Source organism: Geotrypetes seraphini, chromosome 2 (assembly GCF_902459505.1).
Source record: "Geotrypetes seraphini chromosome 2, aGeoSer1.1, whole genome shotgun sequence".
In the NCBI taxonomy this organism is placed as follows: Eukaryota; Metazoa; Chordata; class Amphibia; order Gymnophiona; family Dermophiidae; genus Geotrypetes; species Geotrypetes seraphini.
In genome coordinates this window covers 521,007,408-521,027,629 of record NC_047085.1, presented here as the reverse complement: position 1 = coordinate 521,027,629, position 20,222 = coordinate 521,007,408, and the positions used below count along the sequence as shown (strand labels likewise).

The 20,222-nt window shown below is 42.3% G+C and overlaps 1 protein-coding gene across 3 annotated transcripts; it reads left to right on the top strand.

Annotated features, from left to right (window-relative positions):
- Window positions 1–798: 798 nt before the first annotated feature.
- On the top strand, window positions 799–13,927 carry LOC117354698 (gastrula zinc finger protein XlCGF28.1-like). 3 transcript variants are annotated; one of them, XM_033932576.1, is made up of 4 exons: window positions 799–946; window positions 2,142–2,268; window positions 6,236–6,349; window positions 10,904–13,927. In XM_033932576.1, exons 1-4 carry the CDS (start codon window positions 923–925, stop codon window positions 12,115–12,117), a joined length of 1,479 nt encoding a protein of 492 aa, XP_033788467.1. In that variant the 5' UTR covers window positions 799–922; the 3' UTR covers window positions 12,118–13,927. The 3 variants fall into 3 exon arrangements, with proteins under 3 accessions (XP_033788467.1, XP_033788468.1, XP_033788466.1); XM_033932577.1 differs by lacking the exon at window positions 799–946 and adding an exon at window positions 1,290–1,449 and having other exon boundaries at window positions 10,907–13,927; XM_033932575.1 differs by lacking the exon at window positions 799–946 and adding an exon at window positions 1,293–1,449.
- Window positions 13,928–20,222: the final 6,295 nt, after the last annotated feature.

The window sequence follows — 20,222 nt, the reverse complement described above, 5'->3', positions numbered from 1 at the left end:
CATTATTAGCAGTAGCTCGGTGCCGATGTGTGGAAGCAGTCGGTGCCGAGGGCGGGACCGAGAGGGAGAATGTTGATCGTGATTGGCCAGTGGGAGTAGGCACTGAGCCAATCGGTAGACCAGGAGCCAGAGAGCCAATCGGTAGCGTCCCTGCGTGTGACGTCATCGGCATCGACGAGACACACGCAGGGGACGCTGGTGCCTGAGCTGGTGTCCGAATTACCAGCTTCGGCACCTTGTGAGGCGGTCCTTGCGGCTCCGATACCCCTTGCTGACAGGCGGAGGGGAGAGCGGAGGCCGCATTCAGCAGGACCATTTCTTTAATCTTGAGCGCTCGGATTTTCAGCGAGCGCTTGTTCAGTTGCGCGCAGAGCGCGCATGAAGAAGGCAGGTGGAGAGGACCCAAACAGCGAATGCAGGAGACATGCGGGTCCGTTGCCGACATCTTGAGGTCGCACGTGGTGCATCTCTTAAAGCCAGGCTTGGCTTTTTCAGGCATGTTTGAAGAAAGAAAAGTAAGTTGTTTGAAATAAAAGTTGAAGCGATGTAAACGGGATGACCCGTTAAGACTACCGAGTCGGATATCGCGGAAACTTTTAAAACTGGATTTTGCCGGTTGGGGGTGGGCTTATATAGGTGCGGGGTGGGACCCTGTAGGGGGGAAGGCTGGCGCATGTGCAAAGCTCTTTAGCTTTGCAGCTTTTAGACTGCCGGGTCGGCTCCGTCAAGGGGACGTCACCCACTTGTGTGGCTGGAAGATCCCTGTCCAGGGAGAAGCTCCGCCTCCCTTTTGTGATGTCAACAGGAAACGAGTCTTCTCTGCTTCTGACATAAACTTCCGGCTCTCAATCTTCCTTCCCGCCCTTTTCTTCTTTCTCCCTCGGCCACATTCATTTCTAATGGTAGAGCAGCAGAGAGGGAAATGGCTGCAGGAGCTTCAGCCCAGGTAGGTCTTGTTGCAAAGGAGAGAGATCAGGAGTCCCACAAAGGGGGGATTGGAACCTAATGTGCCTGTGTACACCCCAAAACATCTCCTCATGCCTAACTGAGCACCAGCCCTGGGACCACTCTTAAACTCCTCCTCTCCCCGCCCCAGGAACATTCTGACCAATGAGTGCCAGGAGGAGCCCAAACCCCTCCCTCTGTCTCAGTGCTACAGGACCGAACGTTTGAACTAGTCTTCCACCCCCAGCAACTATCTGACCAATCAGCACTGAAAGGGGCGGGACCAACAAGAAGAGACTATGCCTCCCTCTGTACACAATGTGCTGCGAGTGAAGCTCTGCCTCCCTTTTGTGATGTCAACAGGAAACGAGTCTTTTCTGCTTCTGACAGAAACTTCCGGCTCTGAATCTCCCTTCCCGCCCTTTTCTTCTTTCTCCCTCGGCCACATTCATTTCTAATGGTAGAGCAGCAGAGAGGGAAATGGCTGCAGGAGCTTCAGCCCAGGTAGGTCTTGTGGCAAAGGAGAGAGATCAGGAGTCCCACAAAGGGGGAATTGGAACCTAATGTGCCTGTGTACACCACAAAACATCTCCTCATGCCTAACCGAGCACCAGCCCTGGGACCACTCTCTGGGTCTACCAATGCTTTTATGTAATCTGGCACTTTGTCCCAGTCCAATCTAAATTTTAATTTACTTTTGTTCTGGCAGCAGAGGTCTCGCGTGGGTGGGAGTCGTCTCAATCACGGTCCTGCCATGGCTACTGGTGGTCTGGGGGCAAAAGCTCCTATTGCGAGCTGCTGAAGGGGGCAGGAAAGATCCTGGCTCTGCCTGAGCATGCGTGGATGTGATAATGTCACACACATGCGCTGACCCTCCAGCCATGCCACCGAGTTTGAACAGAGCTGGGGCCTTTCATTTCATCTCCAGCGACTCGTAATAAGAGCTTCTACCACAGGTACCTATGGCAGGACTATGAGTGATGCAGCTCCCACCCATGTGTGAGCTGCCCCCCCCCTGCCACTGGAGAAGTATCCATCCGGGGGTGAGAAGGGGAGTAAAGGAGTTGAGGAGACAAGGTTTGGGTGGGGTTGGGGGCAGGGCATTTGTCCTCTTTTTGTTATTTAACAAATATAGTAACCCTACTTTATGGAATTGCTGCAAAAGATGCTGAGTGTGTTTCTGGTTTCTATTTCAGATGCAGGTGACGTTTGAGGACATCGCTGTCTCTTTTTCCCAGGAGGAATGGGAGTATTTAGATGAAGAGCAGAAGGAGCTCTACAGGGAAGTGATGAAGGAGATTTATCAGACCTTGCTCTCATTGGGTAAGGGATAAATTCACATGTTTATTAGCAGTAGTGGGCCATTGTTATAATGACAATTTTGATAGTTTGCCTCATGTGAGCACAATTAAGACCATAAGGCTCCTTAACCTCTAAAAACGACTCCACCCCGCTCCCCTCTTCTCCGTCAGCTGATGTTCTAGCAAAATTCTTCTATGAAAAGGTTACTTCTCTAAGATGCTCCTTCCCGCCTACAGTCTCCTACAACTCCCTGGTGCCCACCGATTTCATCCCTACACTACCTATCTCCAACCCCATCTCAGCTGACAGATCTTGGACTGCCTTTGAGCTCGTCTCCGAATCGCAAGTCTCTAAACTCTGCCTCAAACTAAAAACTTGCAAATGTACCTTGGACCCATTCCCCTCCCACCTATTTGAGAAAATTCCCACACAGGCCATCGCATCTCTCACCAAACTTATAAACTCTGCCCTTCTATCGGGCCTATTCTCTTCTGAAATGGGACACATTGCTTTGACCCCACTACTGAAAAAATCTGATCTAGACACCGCCACTCCATCCAGCTATCGTCCAATAGCAAATATCCCTCTCCTAACCAAGATGCTAGAGTCTATCATTTCTTCCCAACTCTCATCCTGCTTAGAAAGATTCTCTATTCTCCTTCCTTACCAATATGGATTCAGATCCAATTTCAGCACCGAATCCCTATTGGCCTCACTCATCTCTAAGGTTTAACAACTTCATTCTCGTAATAAGTTCGCTGTTCTTCTACAATTTGACCTTTCTGCTGCTTTTGACGTAGTCCATCATGATATTCTAGTTTTCCAACTCTCCGAGATAAGCATCAACTCCACAGTTCTAGACTAGTTCTCAAAATTCACCGTTAACATGAACGGCACCTCATCCTCCCCCTGGAAACCGATATGTGTAGTCCCGCAAGGTTCACCTCTATCTCCTATTCTTTTCAATATCTATGTGTCCTCTGAAACTCCTCCATCTATCCCCCCTTGAAACACTTTACACTTATGCTGATGACATCCTTGTCCTCCTCGAGACCGACTCAAACCTCACTAACCTCTCCGAGAACATATTCTCATGTATATCGAACCTCCAAAACTGGACCCTCACTGTTCAAATGACACTAAACGAGTCCAAAACAAAACTACTTTGGCTCGGTCCAATATTAGACCATTTACCCACCTCCATTCCACTCTCCTCCAGCCCCACACTACAGCTTGAGTTCTCAAGTAAAGTTCTGGGCATCATCGTGGACTCCTCACTATCCTTCAATGACCACCTCCACTCCCTGGTAAAAAAATGCTTCTTTAGCCTTCATATGCTGAGGAAAGTGAGATCCTGTTTCCATCAAAAACACTTTGCCATCCTTGTACAATCCATCATCCTCTCCAGATTAGACTATTACAACTCTATCTACTTAAGCCTAATTAAGAAAAGCCTCCTCAGACTCCAGGAGATTCAGAATGCTGTGGCTAAGCTTATTTTTGCAAAAAGTAAATTTGATCACGTCTCACAACTTCTGTCCAAGCTTCACTGGCTTCCAATAATCTCCAGGGTCCACTTCAAATGTGCCTGCCTAACTTTCAAGATCCTTCACGGCATTCTTCCTCCCGTTATTCCACTAACTTGGAATTCTTCTAATCCCAATTCCACCAGATCCTCCCAAAAATTAAAACTATCCTTCCCGTCTATAAAAGGTATATCCCATGCTGGAAAACTAGGGACATCCCTCGCCTTTAGAATCACCGAGCTCTGGAACAACCTTACATCCCCTCTCCGAAATTCGAGCTCCCTCCAACTCTTCCGAAAACATCTGAAAACTTGGCTTTTCTCAAAAATGTAACACCTCCCCCCTCTCTGGTACCCTAAAACCCTGTATTCCTCCTTTAATCTTAATCCACAACCATCCTTTGGCGTTCTAGTCTATCTTAGTCCTGTAAACCGTGCTGAGCTCTACGATCGTGGAGAAGATGCGGTATACAAACCTAAGGTTTAGTTTAGTTTAGTTTAGCTATCCTATATAGAGGGCTATAATTGGGTGGCGCCACTCCAAACAGTCTTAGCATATCACACGCAAGGTGAGAAAAGCTACTGGATCAATTTATAACAGGACATTTTAGGAGAAGTTGCTTTAGAGTAGAGGATGTGGGCTGCTAGGCCCTTTACAGTAGGAACTCAACTCAATTAACGCTGGATATCTGGGACAAAGTGATGGATACACTGTTAAATGACAATTGCTATTCTGAGCTGATGGTCATTAGACTTAATCCAGAATTTGTGTCTAGGATTATGTTTAGGGAGGTTCATGGGTAGGAAACAAAGGGGTCAAGTGACTACAGAACAGGGAACTCTGAGGGAATTTGGAACTTGAGGAAAAATTATAGTCTGATGCTGCTGATTTTATTCACTTTTTACAAGTGAGTAGTTATATACAGAGTGAGATGTGAAGAGGGATATGTGCAGGAAGCCATTAAATTTGAAGAATTTATGGGAAAAGGGAAGACGAAACAAAGGGATCAAGAAACAGACTATAAGTTGTTCTAGAGAACTAATGTTACACCAGTACAACTTCAGAAATGGTATCAGAGGGGAGATGAAAGGTGTTGAAGGGGCTGCGAAGGTAATGGGGATTTTTATCATTTGAGGACTTTCTTAAGAGATCAATCTCCACAGATGACCCTTGAGGGGAGGAATGCTGGCCTAGTGTCTAACGCTCAGTAAGCCTGGTTCTAAGAGAGAGGTTATAGAGCAGGTGTACCTACACTTTTTTGGCTTGCAAGCTACTTTTAAAATGACCAAGTCAAAATGATCTACCAACAATAAAAATGAAATCAAACCCACAAAGCACACTGTACGCAGAGAAAATGTTAATTATCCTTTATATTTGGGGGGGTTTTCAAAGAGGTCAAGGCAGATGATTTTAAAATATGCAATGTCACTATAGCAAAATAGACAAATATAGTGCAAAATATAGACAGCAGATATAAATTCTCAAAACTGACACATTTTGATCACTAAATTGAAAATAAAATCCTTTTTCCTACCTTTGCTGTCTGGTGATTTCTTGAGTCTCTGGTTGTACTTACTTCTGACTGTGCATACAATATTTCTTTCTTTCTGCCTCCTGCATACTTCCTCTCCTCCAGACCTCGTTCTATTCCTCAACCAACATCTCTTTCTGTCCCTCCAGGAGTCCAACTTTTCTTCCTCTCTTTGTCCCCAGATCACGTGCAGCATTTTTCACCACTCCTTACCTGCCTCCTGCCCATTTCTCCTTCTGTCACCCCTCTCCAACACCATGCCACATCTCTCCCTCCATCACTATGCCAAACATTCCTCCCACTTGCATCACCTTCAATCTATCCCTCTGTTCCCTTTCCACCACCATATCCAACATTTCTCCCTCTCATCCTAATATTCCCCATGCCACTTTAAAAAGGTACGGGGGGGAGGGGGAATACGCGGTGTATTCGGTCCATAAGACGCACCCCCTTGGAAAAAGTGCGTCTTATGGTCTGAAAAATATGATACTCGCATCTCGGGTGATAATTGTTTACTTTGTATCTGATGAATGTGTCATCTGCAATATTGGGGAGAGGACTCAGGCTGCAAAAAATACCAAGAAGTAACCTAATTCTTACTACACTTGTTGAAATGGTGATTCTTTGCTGGAGAGGGATGTGGGAAAATGATTTTGGCTTCCTGCCCTTTCTCCCAGTTCACATCAGTCTGAGCATACTTAGTGCGTTTTATTTCACCTTATTCCAGATGTTCTGAGTGTGAAGAAGGAGACCTACATAATGTATAAAGGATGAAGATATTTGCATAGATTGAAATGAGGGTGATAATACGTACATTGTACTATTTAGAACGGGAATTAGACTTATAAAGATGAGTAAAGAGTTTATGCTACTTTTATGAAGTATAAAGAGTTTAAGAAAACAAATGCACTTTTTTTACCCCCCGAAACAGGCTCTCCAACTGTTATCCCTGACATTATATCCCAGATCGAACGAGGAGAAGAGACATACATCAGGGATGAGCCAGGATCAGAGGAAAGAGAAACTGGGAAAAGCAGCTGCTCAGGTGAGTGCAGTGATAAGAGGTACTGGGCTAAACACCTTTGTAGGGTAACTGCTGGGGGTTCTACCCCTTTCTAGATGCGGATCAGTCACTTGGTCTGTAAGCAAAGACTTAACCTATGGGTCACACAGTGTTAGCTCGGGAGATCATATATATACGCAGATGACATCACAAATATCATTCCCATAACCTCTCTGACACAAGAGACGGAAAAATTCACCTCATCCGTCCTCACCAAGATAGAACAATGGACCACACAATTCAAATTAAAACTGAACCCAGAAAAAACCAAGATCTTCTTGGCAAGTCCTACCTACAAGTTAACAAATACCTCTTTGAAATTAAACGGTTTAAACTACCCAATTAATTCTACTATTAAAATCCTTGGAGTCATCCTGGATCGATGCCTGACTTTCGAAGACCATACTAATGCTCAGGTTAAAAAATGCTTTTGTACCCTCTGGAAACTTCTCACCATCAAACACTATTTTGACTTCCTCTCCTTTCGACTGCTGGTCCAATTACTAATCTTAAGCATCTTAGATTACTGCAACATTATTACATTACATTACATTAATGGCTTATAGTCCGCCTGTACCTTGCATTCTAAGCAGATTACATCAAAAAGATAACTGGACATTTCCAGGAAGAGAAATACAATTAAAGAAGTTGGACCTAGTACAACAAAAAGATAGCTGGACTTTTCCAGTAAGAGGAATACAATTAAAGGCGTAAGGTCTAAAACAATTTTGATGTGAGGATTCTAAGAGGGGGCGAGAGGGGAAAAGGAAGGGATTAGGACATTTGTGTGAATTTCTTGAATAGTAGGGTCTTGATTTCTTTGCGGAAAGCCTTGAGGTCAGTTGAAGCTGTCAGTAGGTTGGTGATGGTGGGATCCAATTTAGCTGCATGTGTTGCTAGTAAGTTGTCATACATCTTTTTGCGTTTAGTTCCTTTAAAAGGGGGTAGGAGAAAGGGGATTGGGTTCTCCTCTGTCTGGTTGAGAGGTTCCTGTTTAGATGGTTGTTTAGGTGGGTGGGTGGGTGCCGTTCCGTTTAATGTTTTGAATAACATGCAGTATAGTTTAAATTGGATGCGGGCTTGTATTGGAAGCCAGTGTGAGTCTAGGAAAGCTGGGATCTGAGCATGGATAATGAGACACCAGCGCACTCATAAAGCTGCAGCTGCCAATTAAGCTGCTAGCTTTCACTCAAGGTGTGCAAAATAACAAAAACATGGAAATGACGCATAACGCAAGGTTTACCAAAATAATTATTTATTGCTTTTATTTTTCCATCATGGACCTCAAAAGGCTAGTTGTGTTAGCGGGAGGTCGTTATAGTTGCCAAAATGCTGGCCTTCTGATAACGATCTCAACCCGATACTTCGAAGCTCCCCAATATATACCTTCAGTCCAGTTTGACATCATTGGACGTCAGCCAATCAACTAACAGAGGTGGTCCTTAAATTTGGACAAAGAAAATTCCTTTATATGTTTAAAAGTTTCAGAAATCATATTTGTTTGTTTACATTCATCCTTGAATATACATTAATATTTTATAACATATCCAATATTATTTTTTCCTTTTAAAAACTTATTACAGACAGTGTGTCTATGTATCAGGCAAGCTGCTGAAATGTTCTCAGCCTTATCCTGGAGGAGGGGTACTCCCTCTTCCTGCTTTGAACAACTGACAGTTTCAAATTACACCGATACTTACACAGAAGCCTTTCTAAGAGTGGGCTTCATGTGCCCCCCTTTCTATGCTAGAGACTGCTACAGGTCTCTGATTCTAACTTAACCATTTCCAGATGCTGTGTTCAGGATTTTTCTTTAGTGTTCTTTCTATAAACCATTTCACTTTAAGTACCCCTTCTTTTACAAATCATTCATATCACCACATATCACACATTTGGGGGCCCCAAACATTCATAACATGTATTTCATTAATATTTAGTGCAAGAAAACTTTCTCTATTATGCCCAGTATACCCAGCTCAAGCCCATCTGGTATCAATTAGACCACGAGACTAAAAGCGGGAAAAACCTGAATAAAGACTAGGGATATAGGCTGAACACAAAATGGAGTAAAGCCAAGCAGAAGACATAGAAAAACAGAGATGGAGTTCATGTATATCCTGATTTCCTCTATGATCTATCTTAATAGCAAAGTACATAAAAAGAATATTATTGTGCTTTTCCTGTTTTTCTGGCCTTGGCTACATCCATATTCAGATTTTTATTCACCAACTTTTCATACGCTTCTATTGGGTGTGGCCTTAACTAATACATATGCTTGTATCTAACTAGAGTTACCCAGAATCATACGAAAAGCAGGTGCTTTTGTAGAAAAACTCCAGAAAATACTGCACCATCGTGTCCTGACGTCCATTCCATTACCGTCCCATAGACTTCGCCCCCTACTGGCCACTAACCACTATTCCTCAGATCCTTCAAGAAAACCATCAACCGCTTGAGAATCGTACAGAATGCTGCTGTTCGCCTCATCTACAGTCTCAAAAAATCGGATCATGTAAGCCCGTATTACAGAAAACTGCACTGGCTGCTGAAGGAGGCAAGGATCATCTTCAAGTTTGCTTGCCTCTGCTTGAAAACCTTAACAGGCTCTTCCCCTATCTACCTTTCGGAACATTTTTAATTTTCAGGCCCCACCCGCACACGTAATGCCTACCTGTTTGCCTTCCCATCCTTAAAGGGCTGTATCTACAAGAGATTCCTTGATAGATCTCTGTCATTCCAAGCAGGCAAAAGGAATAAATGTCTAATCACCCTCATTTCAAATTCACCCTCCTACCAAACTTTCAGGAAATCAATTAAAACCTATCTCTTTGATAAATTTCTCTGACTCCCTCCCTGCCTCGTATCTCTGATATGCCTCCGGATATACCTGACTTCTCTCGACTTGCTAAGCTAATCTGAATGTCTTGTATGTAACATTGCTGTCTGTGTACAGTCTCTTCCTCTGTAAACCGCTCTGAACTGTTGTGGTACTGCGGTATACAAAAATAAAGTTATTATTATTATTTCTAAACTACCTTCTTACAGCAGCCGGAGTGTTGAAGTTGCATATGACTGCCGGAAAGGTCGTCTCTGATGCAACTTCTGGTTGCGCAGAGATGACCTTTACGGCAGCTTCAACGCTCTGGCTGCTGTGAGAAGGCAGTTTAGAAATCGTGGCCACGAAGGTAAGGGGCAGGGAGGGAGTAGGGAGATGTTTAAACTCGGCGGCGGCATTAAGGAGGGAGGGAGCGCAATAGGTGATCGTGCGTGTTCCCTCCATTAACTGTGGGGACAAGGGGCGGTGAATGGTCTTGTCCCCGTAGCCATGGTGAATACAGGTTTTTTCCCACCGTTTTGGCGGGTTACCCGTGACTAGCCGCGGGTAACAGCCACTGTGTCATTCTCTATTTTAGATCACTGATAACCAAGTCCAGTTGCCAAGTAGGTGGTTTAGAGGCATATAATTGGTCAAAGGCATCCTTAAATAAGATGTTGAGACCTCATTTGAATCTTGTGTGTGATTCTTCAAGTGAAGGAAGTGTGGGAGTTGAGGGAAGTGCATTCCAGGGTGCCAAAAGTCAGGCCAGTTTCACTGAAGATTGGTGACCAAATAGATTTGTTATAGATCAGTGGTCTCAAACTCGTGGCCCAGGGGCTGCATGAGGCCCACCAGGTACTATTTTGAGGCCTTCGGTATTATAAAGAATGAATCTTTATGGAAAACTTGTGCCTTAAGTGTACGGTAGTCACCTCTGCAACTGCCTTCAGCTCTCACCTCCAGCACGAGATTACGTACACACGCACAAGCTGCATTGCCTCCAGTGGTTACCTTACGTTCTGGAACATTGCCCACCTCACTGCTGTAACCTCAAGCAAGCGCTTTCCTGTGTCTGTACGCGATTGTGAGGTGGATTGGAGAGGACAATTGCATATAGACGGAGGAAAGCGCTTCCGTGAGGTTGCAGCAGTGAGTCGGGTAATGTTCCAGAGCATAAGACCCTCCAGGTACCTCGAAATCCAAAGTGTGGCCCTGCAAAGGGTTTAAGTTTGAGACCGCTGTTATAGATGTTATGTAATGAGGGTATAACAAGTAGATTTGAGTAAGCTGGGAAAGAGTTTTAGAAGGAGTTTAGGCAATCAGCAGGTACGACCCAGTGAGAGGAATTTGTCTGGGTAGGAGCTTTCTTACCATTATGAACAGACACATTAAGTCCGTAGTACTAAGTCGGGGCATATATGCGATTCCTGTACCTACATGCAAAACCTGTAGATTACTCTCTGAGTACTCCGATTAATGGCACCCTTGAGAGAACTGACTCCACGCTCCCATTTGCAAGGAACAGCTCACAAGCTTGCACTGTCTAGAGATAAATGTTTGAAAAAATGCTTTGCAAATAGGAAACTGACCAATTCTCAAAGCCACACATGGAAATTTCTGGTGCGACATAACCTATCCTTTCTCATTCTACACAGGTTATATCTTAGAAACCACTGCTGTTTTCTAACTCATGAGAAATATCTTCTCTTTATATCCAGCAGATCAGCAGATCCGACATGAATGGAAGAGACAAAAGAATCAAGGAGAAGATGTGGTAGAAATGGAACAAAGTCAAACACAGTCAGAAAATGTATGTGAGAATATTTCCCAGAGCCCTGAGAGGATTAACACAAAGAAATGTAAGCAGGAATCAAAGGAACAGAGAGACTCTGCAGGAGACTTAACAGATGAAGGCATTAAGTGTGAGAGAACTGATAGCGAGCTCAGTAACATCCCTGAGGACAAGAGAGCCTTCCAAATTAATAATAGCAATAAAGTTACTTCAGAAGACCACCATGGTAAGAGGAAAGGAAAAAAACACCAGAAAGAATTCCAAATATACAAAAGGGGTCATAAAAATCAGACACCATTTACATGTACTGAGTGTAATAAAAGCTTTACTAAGCTTTCAAATCTAAACAGACACCAAAGGATCCATACAGGGTCTAAACCATTTACATGTACTGTCTGTAATAAAAGTTTCACTCACGTATCAAATCTTAAAAATCACACAAGGATCCACACGGGGTCCAAACCATTTACATGTACTGAGTGTAATAAAAGTTTCACTCAGCTTTCAAATCTAAAAAGTCACAAAATGATCCACACAGGGTCCAAACCATATACGTGTACTGAGTGTGATAAAAGCTTCACTTGCGTTAAAAATTTAAAAGTTCACCAGATGAACCACATAGGAGACAAACCATTTAAATGTACTGAGTGTAATAAAAGCTTTGCTTACCTTTCACATCTAAAAAGACACAATATGACCCACACAGGGTCCAAACCATATACATGTACTGAGTGTAATAAAAACTTTGCTCGGCTTTCATTTCTAAAAACCCACAAAATGATCCACACCGGTTCCAAACCATATACATGTACTGAGTGTAATAAAAGCTTCGCTCACGTTTCAAAACTAAAAAGTCACAAAATGATCCATACAGGGTCCAAACCATATACATGTACTGTTTGTAATAAAAGCTTCACTCGCGTTTCAAATCTTAAAAATCACACAATGATCCATACAGGGTCCAAACCATATACATGTACTGTTTGTAATAAAAGCTTCACTCGCGTTTCAAATCTTAAAAATCACACAAGGATCCACACAGGGTCCAAACCATATACATGTACTGAGTGTAATAAAAGCTTCATTCACTTTTCAACTCTAAAAAGACACAAAATGATCCACACAGGGTCCAAACCATAGACATGTACTGAGTGTTATAAAAGCTTTACTCAGATTTCGAACCTAAAAATTCACCAGAGGATCCACAGAAGAGACAAACCAATTACATGTACCAAGTGTAATAAAAGCTTCGTTTATCCTTCACATCTAAAAAGTCACATAATGATCCACACAGGGTCGAAACATATACATGTACTGAGTGTAATAAAAGCTTTACTCAGATTTCAAATCTGAAAAGACATATAGTGACCCACATAGGGTAAAAACAATTTACATATACTGAGTGTGATAAAAGCTTCACTTACATTTCAAATCTAAAAGTTCACCAGATGAACCACAGAGGAGACAAACCATTTAAATGTACTGAGTGTAATAAAAGCTTCAGTCACCTTTCACATCTGAAAAGTCACAAAATGATCCACACAGAGTCCAAACCATATACATGTAGTGAATGTAATAAAAGCTTCATTTACCCTTCAACTCTAGAAAGCCACAAAATAATCCACAACGGGTCCAAGCCAGATATATATGTACTGAGTTAGGGCTCTTTAGCTTGGAAAAGAGACAGCCTGAAGGTTCCTCAATGTATGGGTAGTGATTAGTCGGGTTTGGGGGGCAGGGTAATGAGTTGTGAATGCCAGAGATGGTAAGATTTGAGGTGCAGAATTCTGTGATAGAGCAGATGTAGCAGAGGACAAGATCACTTTTATTTGTGCAGTCATTGGATCCTCATTTGAGATTCAAAACCAACATTGGGATCTGCGGTCTTCTGCTTATTGCTACTCGCTTCAGAATTGCAGCATTTGCGGATGACCTCTTGGTCTATTTGTCTACATCGCATAAGTCTCTTCCAGAATTCCTGGAAAGTCTCTGAATATGGGGATTTTTAAGGTTTTGCTTTGAATAAATCAACATCTAGTCTGTACTCCTTATCATCATGTTGCTTTACCTCTAAAGATTCAGTTAAACAATATACCAATCCCCTTAGTTACATCTATGAAGCTTCTTGGGATAATATTTGATTCAAAGTTATTAGATGAATTACGGATTTCAAAGGTAGTAACTTCTTTTTTTTAATTAAGATTAATTCGATCTGTTCATTCATTACTTTTCCCAGACGCCTTAAACATATTGGCACATTCATTAGTAATCCACCAATTGGATTATTGTAATGCTCTTTATGCTGGGGTATGTCAAAAATGACATTCAAAATACAGCTATTCAGTTAATGTTTAATATTCATAAATTTGATCATATTACCCATTTTTTTGAAAGAAGCTCACTGGCTCCCCATTCCATACCGTATCACTTATAAAATACTTTTATTGACATTTAAAGTATTAACAACGGGTGAACACCAATATCTTGCATGTTTTGGACTCCATATACTCCGTCTAGATCTGAAAATCAAAAATGACTTATTCCAATATATCGAGAAATTGTCCATGAGCATATTAGGACAGACATTTTCTCAGTAAAAGGTCCACAACTTTGGAATTTTATGCCTCTGAATCTTCGACTATTGAGTATAATTGATAAGTTCAAAACTGAATTAAAAACATTTCTCTTTAATGATGCTTATTGTAATAGTTGTTCTTGACTTCTGAAAGTATTCTGGAAGACATGGGAAGTTAGATCCTAATGTATCCCTCCCTACTTTCCTATAACAATTGTAGTTCATTTTTAATCTTATATGTTTGTTATAATATGATCTTATTTTTATGTTGGAATTGATTTTAGATTGTAAGCTGCCCAGATGGTTTTTATCCTTGCAATGGAATAATAAGACAAATAAATGTGGAAAGTTGGAAGCTTTAGCTTCTTCAAACCATCTCCGTTGAGTTGGGGGCCCTTCTTTCCTGTTAAAATGGGCTGATACTTCTTTTCATTGTTGGGCATACAGATGACTATGGATGTTCATAAGATCTATCACCTTAATGTTGATAAATAGTTACATGAGACGAGATCTCTTTTGGCTAAGTGGCAGAGTCCATCTCTATCATGTGGTTTTATTTCCCAAGTGGTTCTATGTTTTACAAACACTCCCCTTATGCTTGTTCAAGAAGGACGCATTCATTAGGAGCTTATACTCCTTGCCGTCTCATTTTTGCTGGGTGGGGGGAGGGGACCTAAATTGAAATGGGCTCCTTTGGTAGGGTCTTGGGACAGAGGAGGCTTGGGTATGCCAGACATCCACCTATATAACCAAGCTTGTTTTATATGTCATCTGAGAGATTGGGTCCTGGGTACTCAATTATATACTGATATTAATTTTGAGAGGGATTACTTTTACCCTTTTCATTTAACTTATCTATTCCATGCCCATTTGGAGGACCTGCCTAGACAAGACCCGAGCAGTGTCCTCTTTCAACCACTCTTGGCAGTCTGGAAGCCAGTTGTTTCATTATAGGGTCAGGATCCTCATGTTACTAATTGGGAATTTATCTTATTCTCCAGGTATTTCTGGCAAGTGGAAACTAGCAGGGGTATCTTTGCTAACTCATGTCTTGAAGGATGATTATACTCTTCTCTCCTGTGGGGAGCTGAAACAAAAATGTGTCCCATAAGAATTGCCGCTGCTGGGTCAGACCAGTGGTCCATTTTGCTAAGCAGTCTGCTCACGCGGCAGCCCTTAGGTCAAAGACCAGTGCCCCCACTGAAACTAGCCTTACCTGCTTACGTTCTGGTTCAGCAGGAACTTGTCTAACTTTGTCTTGAATCCCTGGAGGGCGTTTTCCCTTATAACAGACTCCGGAAGAGCCTTCCAGTTTTCTACCACTCTCTGGGTGAAGAAGAACTTCCTTACGTTTGTACGGAATCTATCCCCTTTTAAGTTTAGAGAGTGCCCTCTCATTCTCTCTGCCTTGGAGAAGGTGAACAACTTGTCTTTATCTACTAATTCTATTCCCTTCATTATCTTGAATGTTTCAGTCATGTCCATCTCTTCTCCTCTTTTCAAGGGCAAAGAGGCCCAGTTTCTCTAATCTCTGACTGTACGGCAACTCCTCCAGCCCCTTAACCATTTTAATCACTCTTCTCTGGACCCTTTCAATAATAATAATAACTTTATTCTTCTATACCGCCACAATCGTGCGATTTCTAGGCGGTTCACATCTAAGAGAGCTGGACAATCGGCGAGTTACAATATGCAGATAGTCAGTGAAATTACAGTATGCAGAATCTTAAAATTGCAGTGAATTACAATATACAGTTTATTTAGAATTTCAGAGGGGCCCTTTTAGAAAAAAAAGTAGCGAATTACAGAATACAATTTGTTAAGAATTTTCAGAGGGGACATATTAGGAAAAAATTGGAATTAGTGTTTGGAGTAGTTAATGTTTAGGTGATATATCTGTCGAATAAGACAGTTTTTATGACTTTTCTAAAAGCGACTTAGGTCAGTCTAGCTCCATTAATGTAGTTGTTTAGCCAGTGTTGTTGTTTGTTTGCTTGGTACATAAAAGTTCTATCTAGAAAGGTTTTATATTTACAAGTAGGACTGTGTCCTTCTTCATGTCGGGCAACCAGTGCTGGACGCAGTATTCCGGGGAGGGGGGTGAGGGCGGGGGGGGGGGGGGGGCGTACCATGGCCCGGTACAGCGGCATGATAACCTTCTCCGATCTGTTTGTGATTCCCTTCTTAATCATCCCTAGCATTCTATTCACCCTTTTTGCTGCCACTGCACATTGTATTGTATGCTGCAGTGTGACCCCTAAAGAACCTTGGCCCTTTCGAACCAGGCCCTCTGGCTCCCAATACACCAGTGCAACATCTTCAAGCAACTAGTGTTGGTGTTTAAAAGCTTCCATGACATGACACCTGACTATGTAACAAGGAAGCTCCCAACTTATCGTCCTCAAGGGCCTCTCCGATCGCAACTGGAACTCAGGCTTTCCAGTCCTCCAACAAATTGCCTCCACCTGGAGACAGCCCGAAAGAGACTAAATACTATGGAATCGACTCCCTCCTGCCATCAGGGCAATTGATAAACTACTGCCCTTCCAAAAAGCAGTAAAAACGCTACTGTTCATGAACCAGAGCACTCCTGATCTCAAACTTTAACAGACCAAGACTCTTAGCACCTGAGCCATGTAGATAACCATTATGAGACTCTGCTTGTATTCTCTAGATTCAGCAAATCATGTGGATTCTTAGTTTCTCCATATTATGCTTTAGTTCTCCATAGCATGAATGTCATCGAAACAGTCTCAGTTCTCTTTAAGTTATGTGTCACTGATCCTGAAGACTCTCTGTATGTGTCCTTGTAACCCATTCAGGGCTCATGATGGAGGATAGGCTATAAAATTAACTAACTAAATGTGTGGCTTCCCCCTCTGTCTCAAGTGTTTGGTTGCAATTTTGGGGCTTTTTTGGAGGCTGCGCCAGAGACCAAAATCTCAGGCAAGCCGGCAACAGCAGTAAGGGAGCGCAGAGAAAGGGGGGACATGATAGAAACATTTAAATACATCACGGGCCGCATTGAGGTGGAGGAAGAAATCTTTTTTCTTATGGGTCCCACGGCGACAAGGGGGCATCCGCTAAAACACAGGGGGAAGATTTCATGAGGACACCAGGAAATACTTTTTCACCGAAAGGGTAATTGATCGATGGAATGGTCTTCCACGTCAGGTAGTCGAGGCCAATAACACGCTTGACTTCAAGGGATGATGGGATAGACAGGTGGGTCGCTCCAGAGATGGATTCTCGAGGGAGGGAGGGTTCTTGAGTGGGCAGACTTTTTGGGCCGTCGGCCCTTTTCTGCCGTCATACTCTATGTTTCTATGTTTCCAGTAGCATCGGTAGTAAAAGAAACCTTATTTCCATGACTGTCGGCCGGGAGGATCCTTGTGTGGACGGTGAGGGAAGCCCGGGCTTCCCCGCTGTCAGCTACCGGCATGCGAGGCACTCACGAAGGGGTTCCCTGGACGCTGGCACCCAAAGCGGACGAGGATTCTCCTTCGGTGGCTGGTACATCGCAAGCACAGGCCGGCTGTATCATCCACATGGCTGGAGCACAACTAGCACTTTTTCCCTTGAAAGGTTCTCATTGCGCAATATGCGACCTAGCTAAGGAAAAAAGTACCAGTTAGCAATAAAAAGCTATTACAAATAACTGAAGGCTCCCTTCAGACTGGCACTGCCTCAGGATTTTTTTTTTCTTCTGTCAGAGCAGTCTCCACTGGCTCTCTTAGCCATATGCCTTGCCGGTATCGGTGGCAAGGCTTACAGCTGAGGCACCCCTAGAAAAATTTTGGGGAGGTGGAGGAAATGGGGGGAGGGACTCAAATTGTGACCCGTCAAGTATGACACCCCCGAGGTCGCACGGACTCCCAAAAGGGTCCCCCCAAGCTCATTATGGTACCAAACAGGGACAAGAAGGCCACTAAACAATTTCCAATTGGCTTACACTAACCATTTTTAGGGAAGACTAACACAGCTTACCACACCTGCTGAGACTGCTTAGACTAGAGGGAAGCACAGCTAAAGTTTTTTGTATTATCACTGTCTGTATACAGTCTCTTCCTCTGTACACCACTCTAAACAGTTTGTGGTATTGCGGTATATAAAAGTATATATTAGTGAGAGGATGATCCAAGATGGCTGCTTCAAGTCAGACGCGCTGAGCTGCTCGCGTTGGGCTTGCTCACAAATCAAGAATTTCTTCACAACTGAACTCTGGAAAGGGTTTTTGATTACTTACAATTATGCCCAAGAGAAGAGGATGGAGCTCTGCTGCTGTCTCGCGGCGTCCCGAGGTTCCCTCTCTGGGCAATATCGAGCGGCTCTTGAGGCGAGTCCAGGAGATTTCTCGAGCGTCGGAAGGCGGCCCGCTGAGGACACAGGGAGGCGAACCCATAGCTGTTCCTCCAGGGCATGGAAGCCCCGATGTAAGGGAGCCGCCCCCACACTCTCAGGTTACCAGTTCTCCCAGGGGTGGGGAAACCCTCTCCCACTCCCAGGGGTGGGGAGTTGGAGGTGTTCTCTCCCTCAGAGGCAAGTGTAAATCTGGGAGAAGGTTTGGAGGTTGGGGCTCATGCTCAAGGAGCCCTAACAAATATACCTGAAGAGAATCCAGCTTTACAAGGGGGTGAAATCCAAGAGACAGGCCCTGAAGATTCTCTACAGAATGGTGAGCACTCTACTATTTTACAAGCTTCAATTTCTTTGGTAAAACCTGAAGTTGTAACCTTAGATTCATTATGGGACCTAATTGCTGGTTTTGTAAAGCTCACTACGCCTAAATTTCAATATTTGGAAGGAAAAATTACAGAACATATATAAGAACTTACAGATTTAAGAAAAGAACTGTCTGACTCAGATAAAACCATTCAGAAAATTTAAAAGGAAATAATTACATCAAAACAACTTCAAGAGACTTTAATTAAAGACAATACCAACTTGAGAAGGAAAGTTGAAATGCTTGAGAATAATTCTCGTAGTAATAATTTAAGGTTAATTAACTTTCCTAAATTAGAAATGGTAAATCCAAGAGAAATGCTTAAGAGATACTTGATGGAAATTTTAGAAGTATCAGAAGAAATGTTACCACCATTCTCACGTGTCTATTATCTGCCTATGAAAGTTTCTGTAAATCAACAAAAAGAATTGGGCCAACAAACTTTAAATGTTTCAGAATTATTGGAGACATCTGATAAAGACTTGGCATCACCAACAACTTTGATTCTAACTGTGGCGCTTCCGTTAGATAAAACATGGTTATTAAGACTTTACTTTAAAAATAGACAAAAAATCTTTCTTGGTTGTAAAGTACAGATGTTTCCTGATCTTACAAGGGAGACACAGAAGCGTCGCCGTGAATTTCTCCTTTTGAAACCTGGGGTTACTTCTCTGGGGGCTACCTTTTATTTGAGACACCCATGTAAATGTATAGTGTGTTACCGTTCTGTTAAATATGTATTCTTTGAACCATCTCAATTGACAACTTTTGTAGCTACGTCTCGTCTGGATGGAGAATCATCTTGAACCCTAATATAATTAAGAACCTCATTTTTCAGCGCTTCTGCTTTGAACATCTTGCAAAATAATTTCTATAATTTTAATTTTTCGCTAATTTAAAATCTTGGATCCTTTAGGAGGATTTGAGCTTAAATAGTTAAATAATGTTTTCTTATTGAATGTTAAATTACTTCATGATTATTTTGTTATTATGACTATTGCTTTCTGTACAAGTGCTTAGCTTGATTTAAATTGAAAATTAATAAAGAAATAAAATAAGAAAAAAAAAAGTATATATTAGTATTACAGCCAAAGTATTGTCTCAGTCTCCACCTGCTGGTCATGGTGAGCTATTACCCATCAGTGAACTGTACCAGTCTGGAGAGATGCTAAAGAAAGTGGATACATAAGGAATACAGAAGTTGAAATATAAGTGAATACTCAAATACTTAAGGGCTTTCTTTTGACTAAAACATATTTACCTCAAATTGTATTAGGCAACTTACACAAAAATGTAGAGGAACATATTAGCATACTTTTTTTTAGAACTATTTAACCCCCCTCCCCTTCTTAACATTGAGACAGGGAGCTGTAGACTGCTAAAGATAAGCAGTTTTGAATTTTAAGGTCTGTGATCAGAGGTGGAACAGTTTCTGTCTTTCCACATGAATATTTTTGTAAGTCATACTTTAGGAAAATATACATTAGAGCTGTTTTTCTTTTCATTTCTTTAAATTCAGTATTATGAATTGTAAACTTAGGAATATCTTTGTTAGTGATAACCACACCCTCTTACTATGCATGGAGTGTATAAAAATGTGCCTTATATGGAGGGGAAAATATTTTAACCAATTATATGAAGGTAGTAAAAATGATGTCACAATTATTTTAGGTATATAGGTAAAAATATTGTTAGAGCAAAGTGAGATCTCTCTCCAGAAAGATGAAGTTACATTTCTGTTGAGACGTCTCTTTTTGCACTAGCCCATTGTCAATCTGATCACATTCCAGCTTTGTTTGTCAGTTTAGATGCTTCTAAAGCCTTTAATAGTATCCATTGGTCCTTCTTGTTTCGTACCCTTGAATATGTTGGTGTGGGTGGCTTTTATCTTAGTGCCGTGCGTTCTCTCGACTCCAACCCGAGGGCTTCTCTTCTGGTTAATGGGAT

What these genes read in the sequence shown, in the direction of transcription:
- LOC117354698 (XM_033932576.1), top strand. Translation starts at nt 923, where the DNA reads ATGGCTGCAGGAGCTTCAGCCCAG. An exon ending in CTGCAGGAGCTTCAGCCCAG is followed by an intron (nt 947 to 2,141) that starts GTAGGTCTTGTT and finishes TTTCTATTTCAG; the next exon opens with ATGCAGGTGACGTTTGAGGA. An exon ending in TGGGAAAAGCAGCTGCTCAG is followed by an intron (nt 6,350 to 10,903) that starts GTGAGTGCAGTG and finishes CTTTATATCCAG; the next exon opens with CAGATCAGCAGATCCGACAT.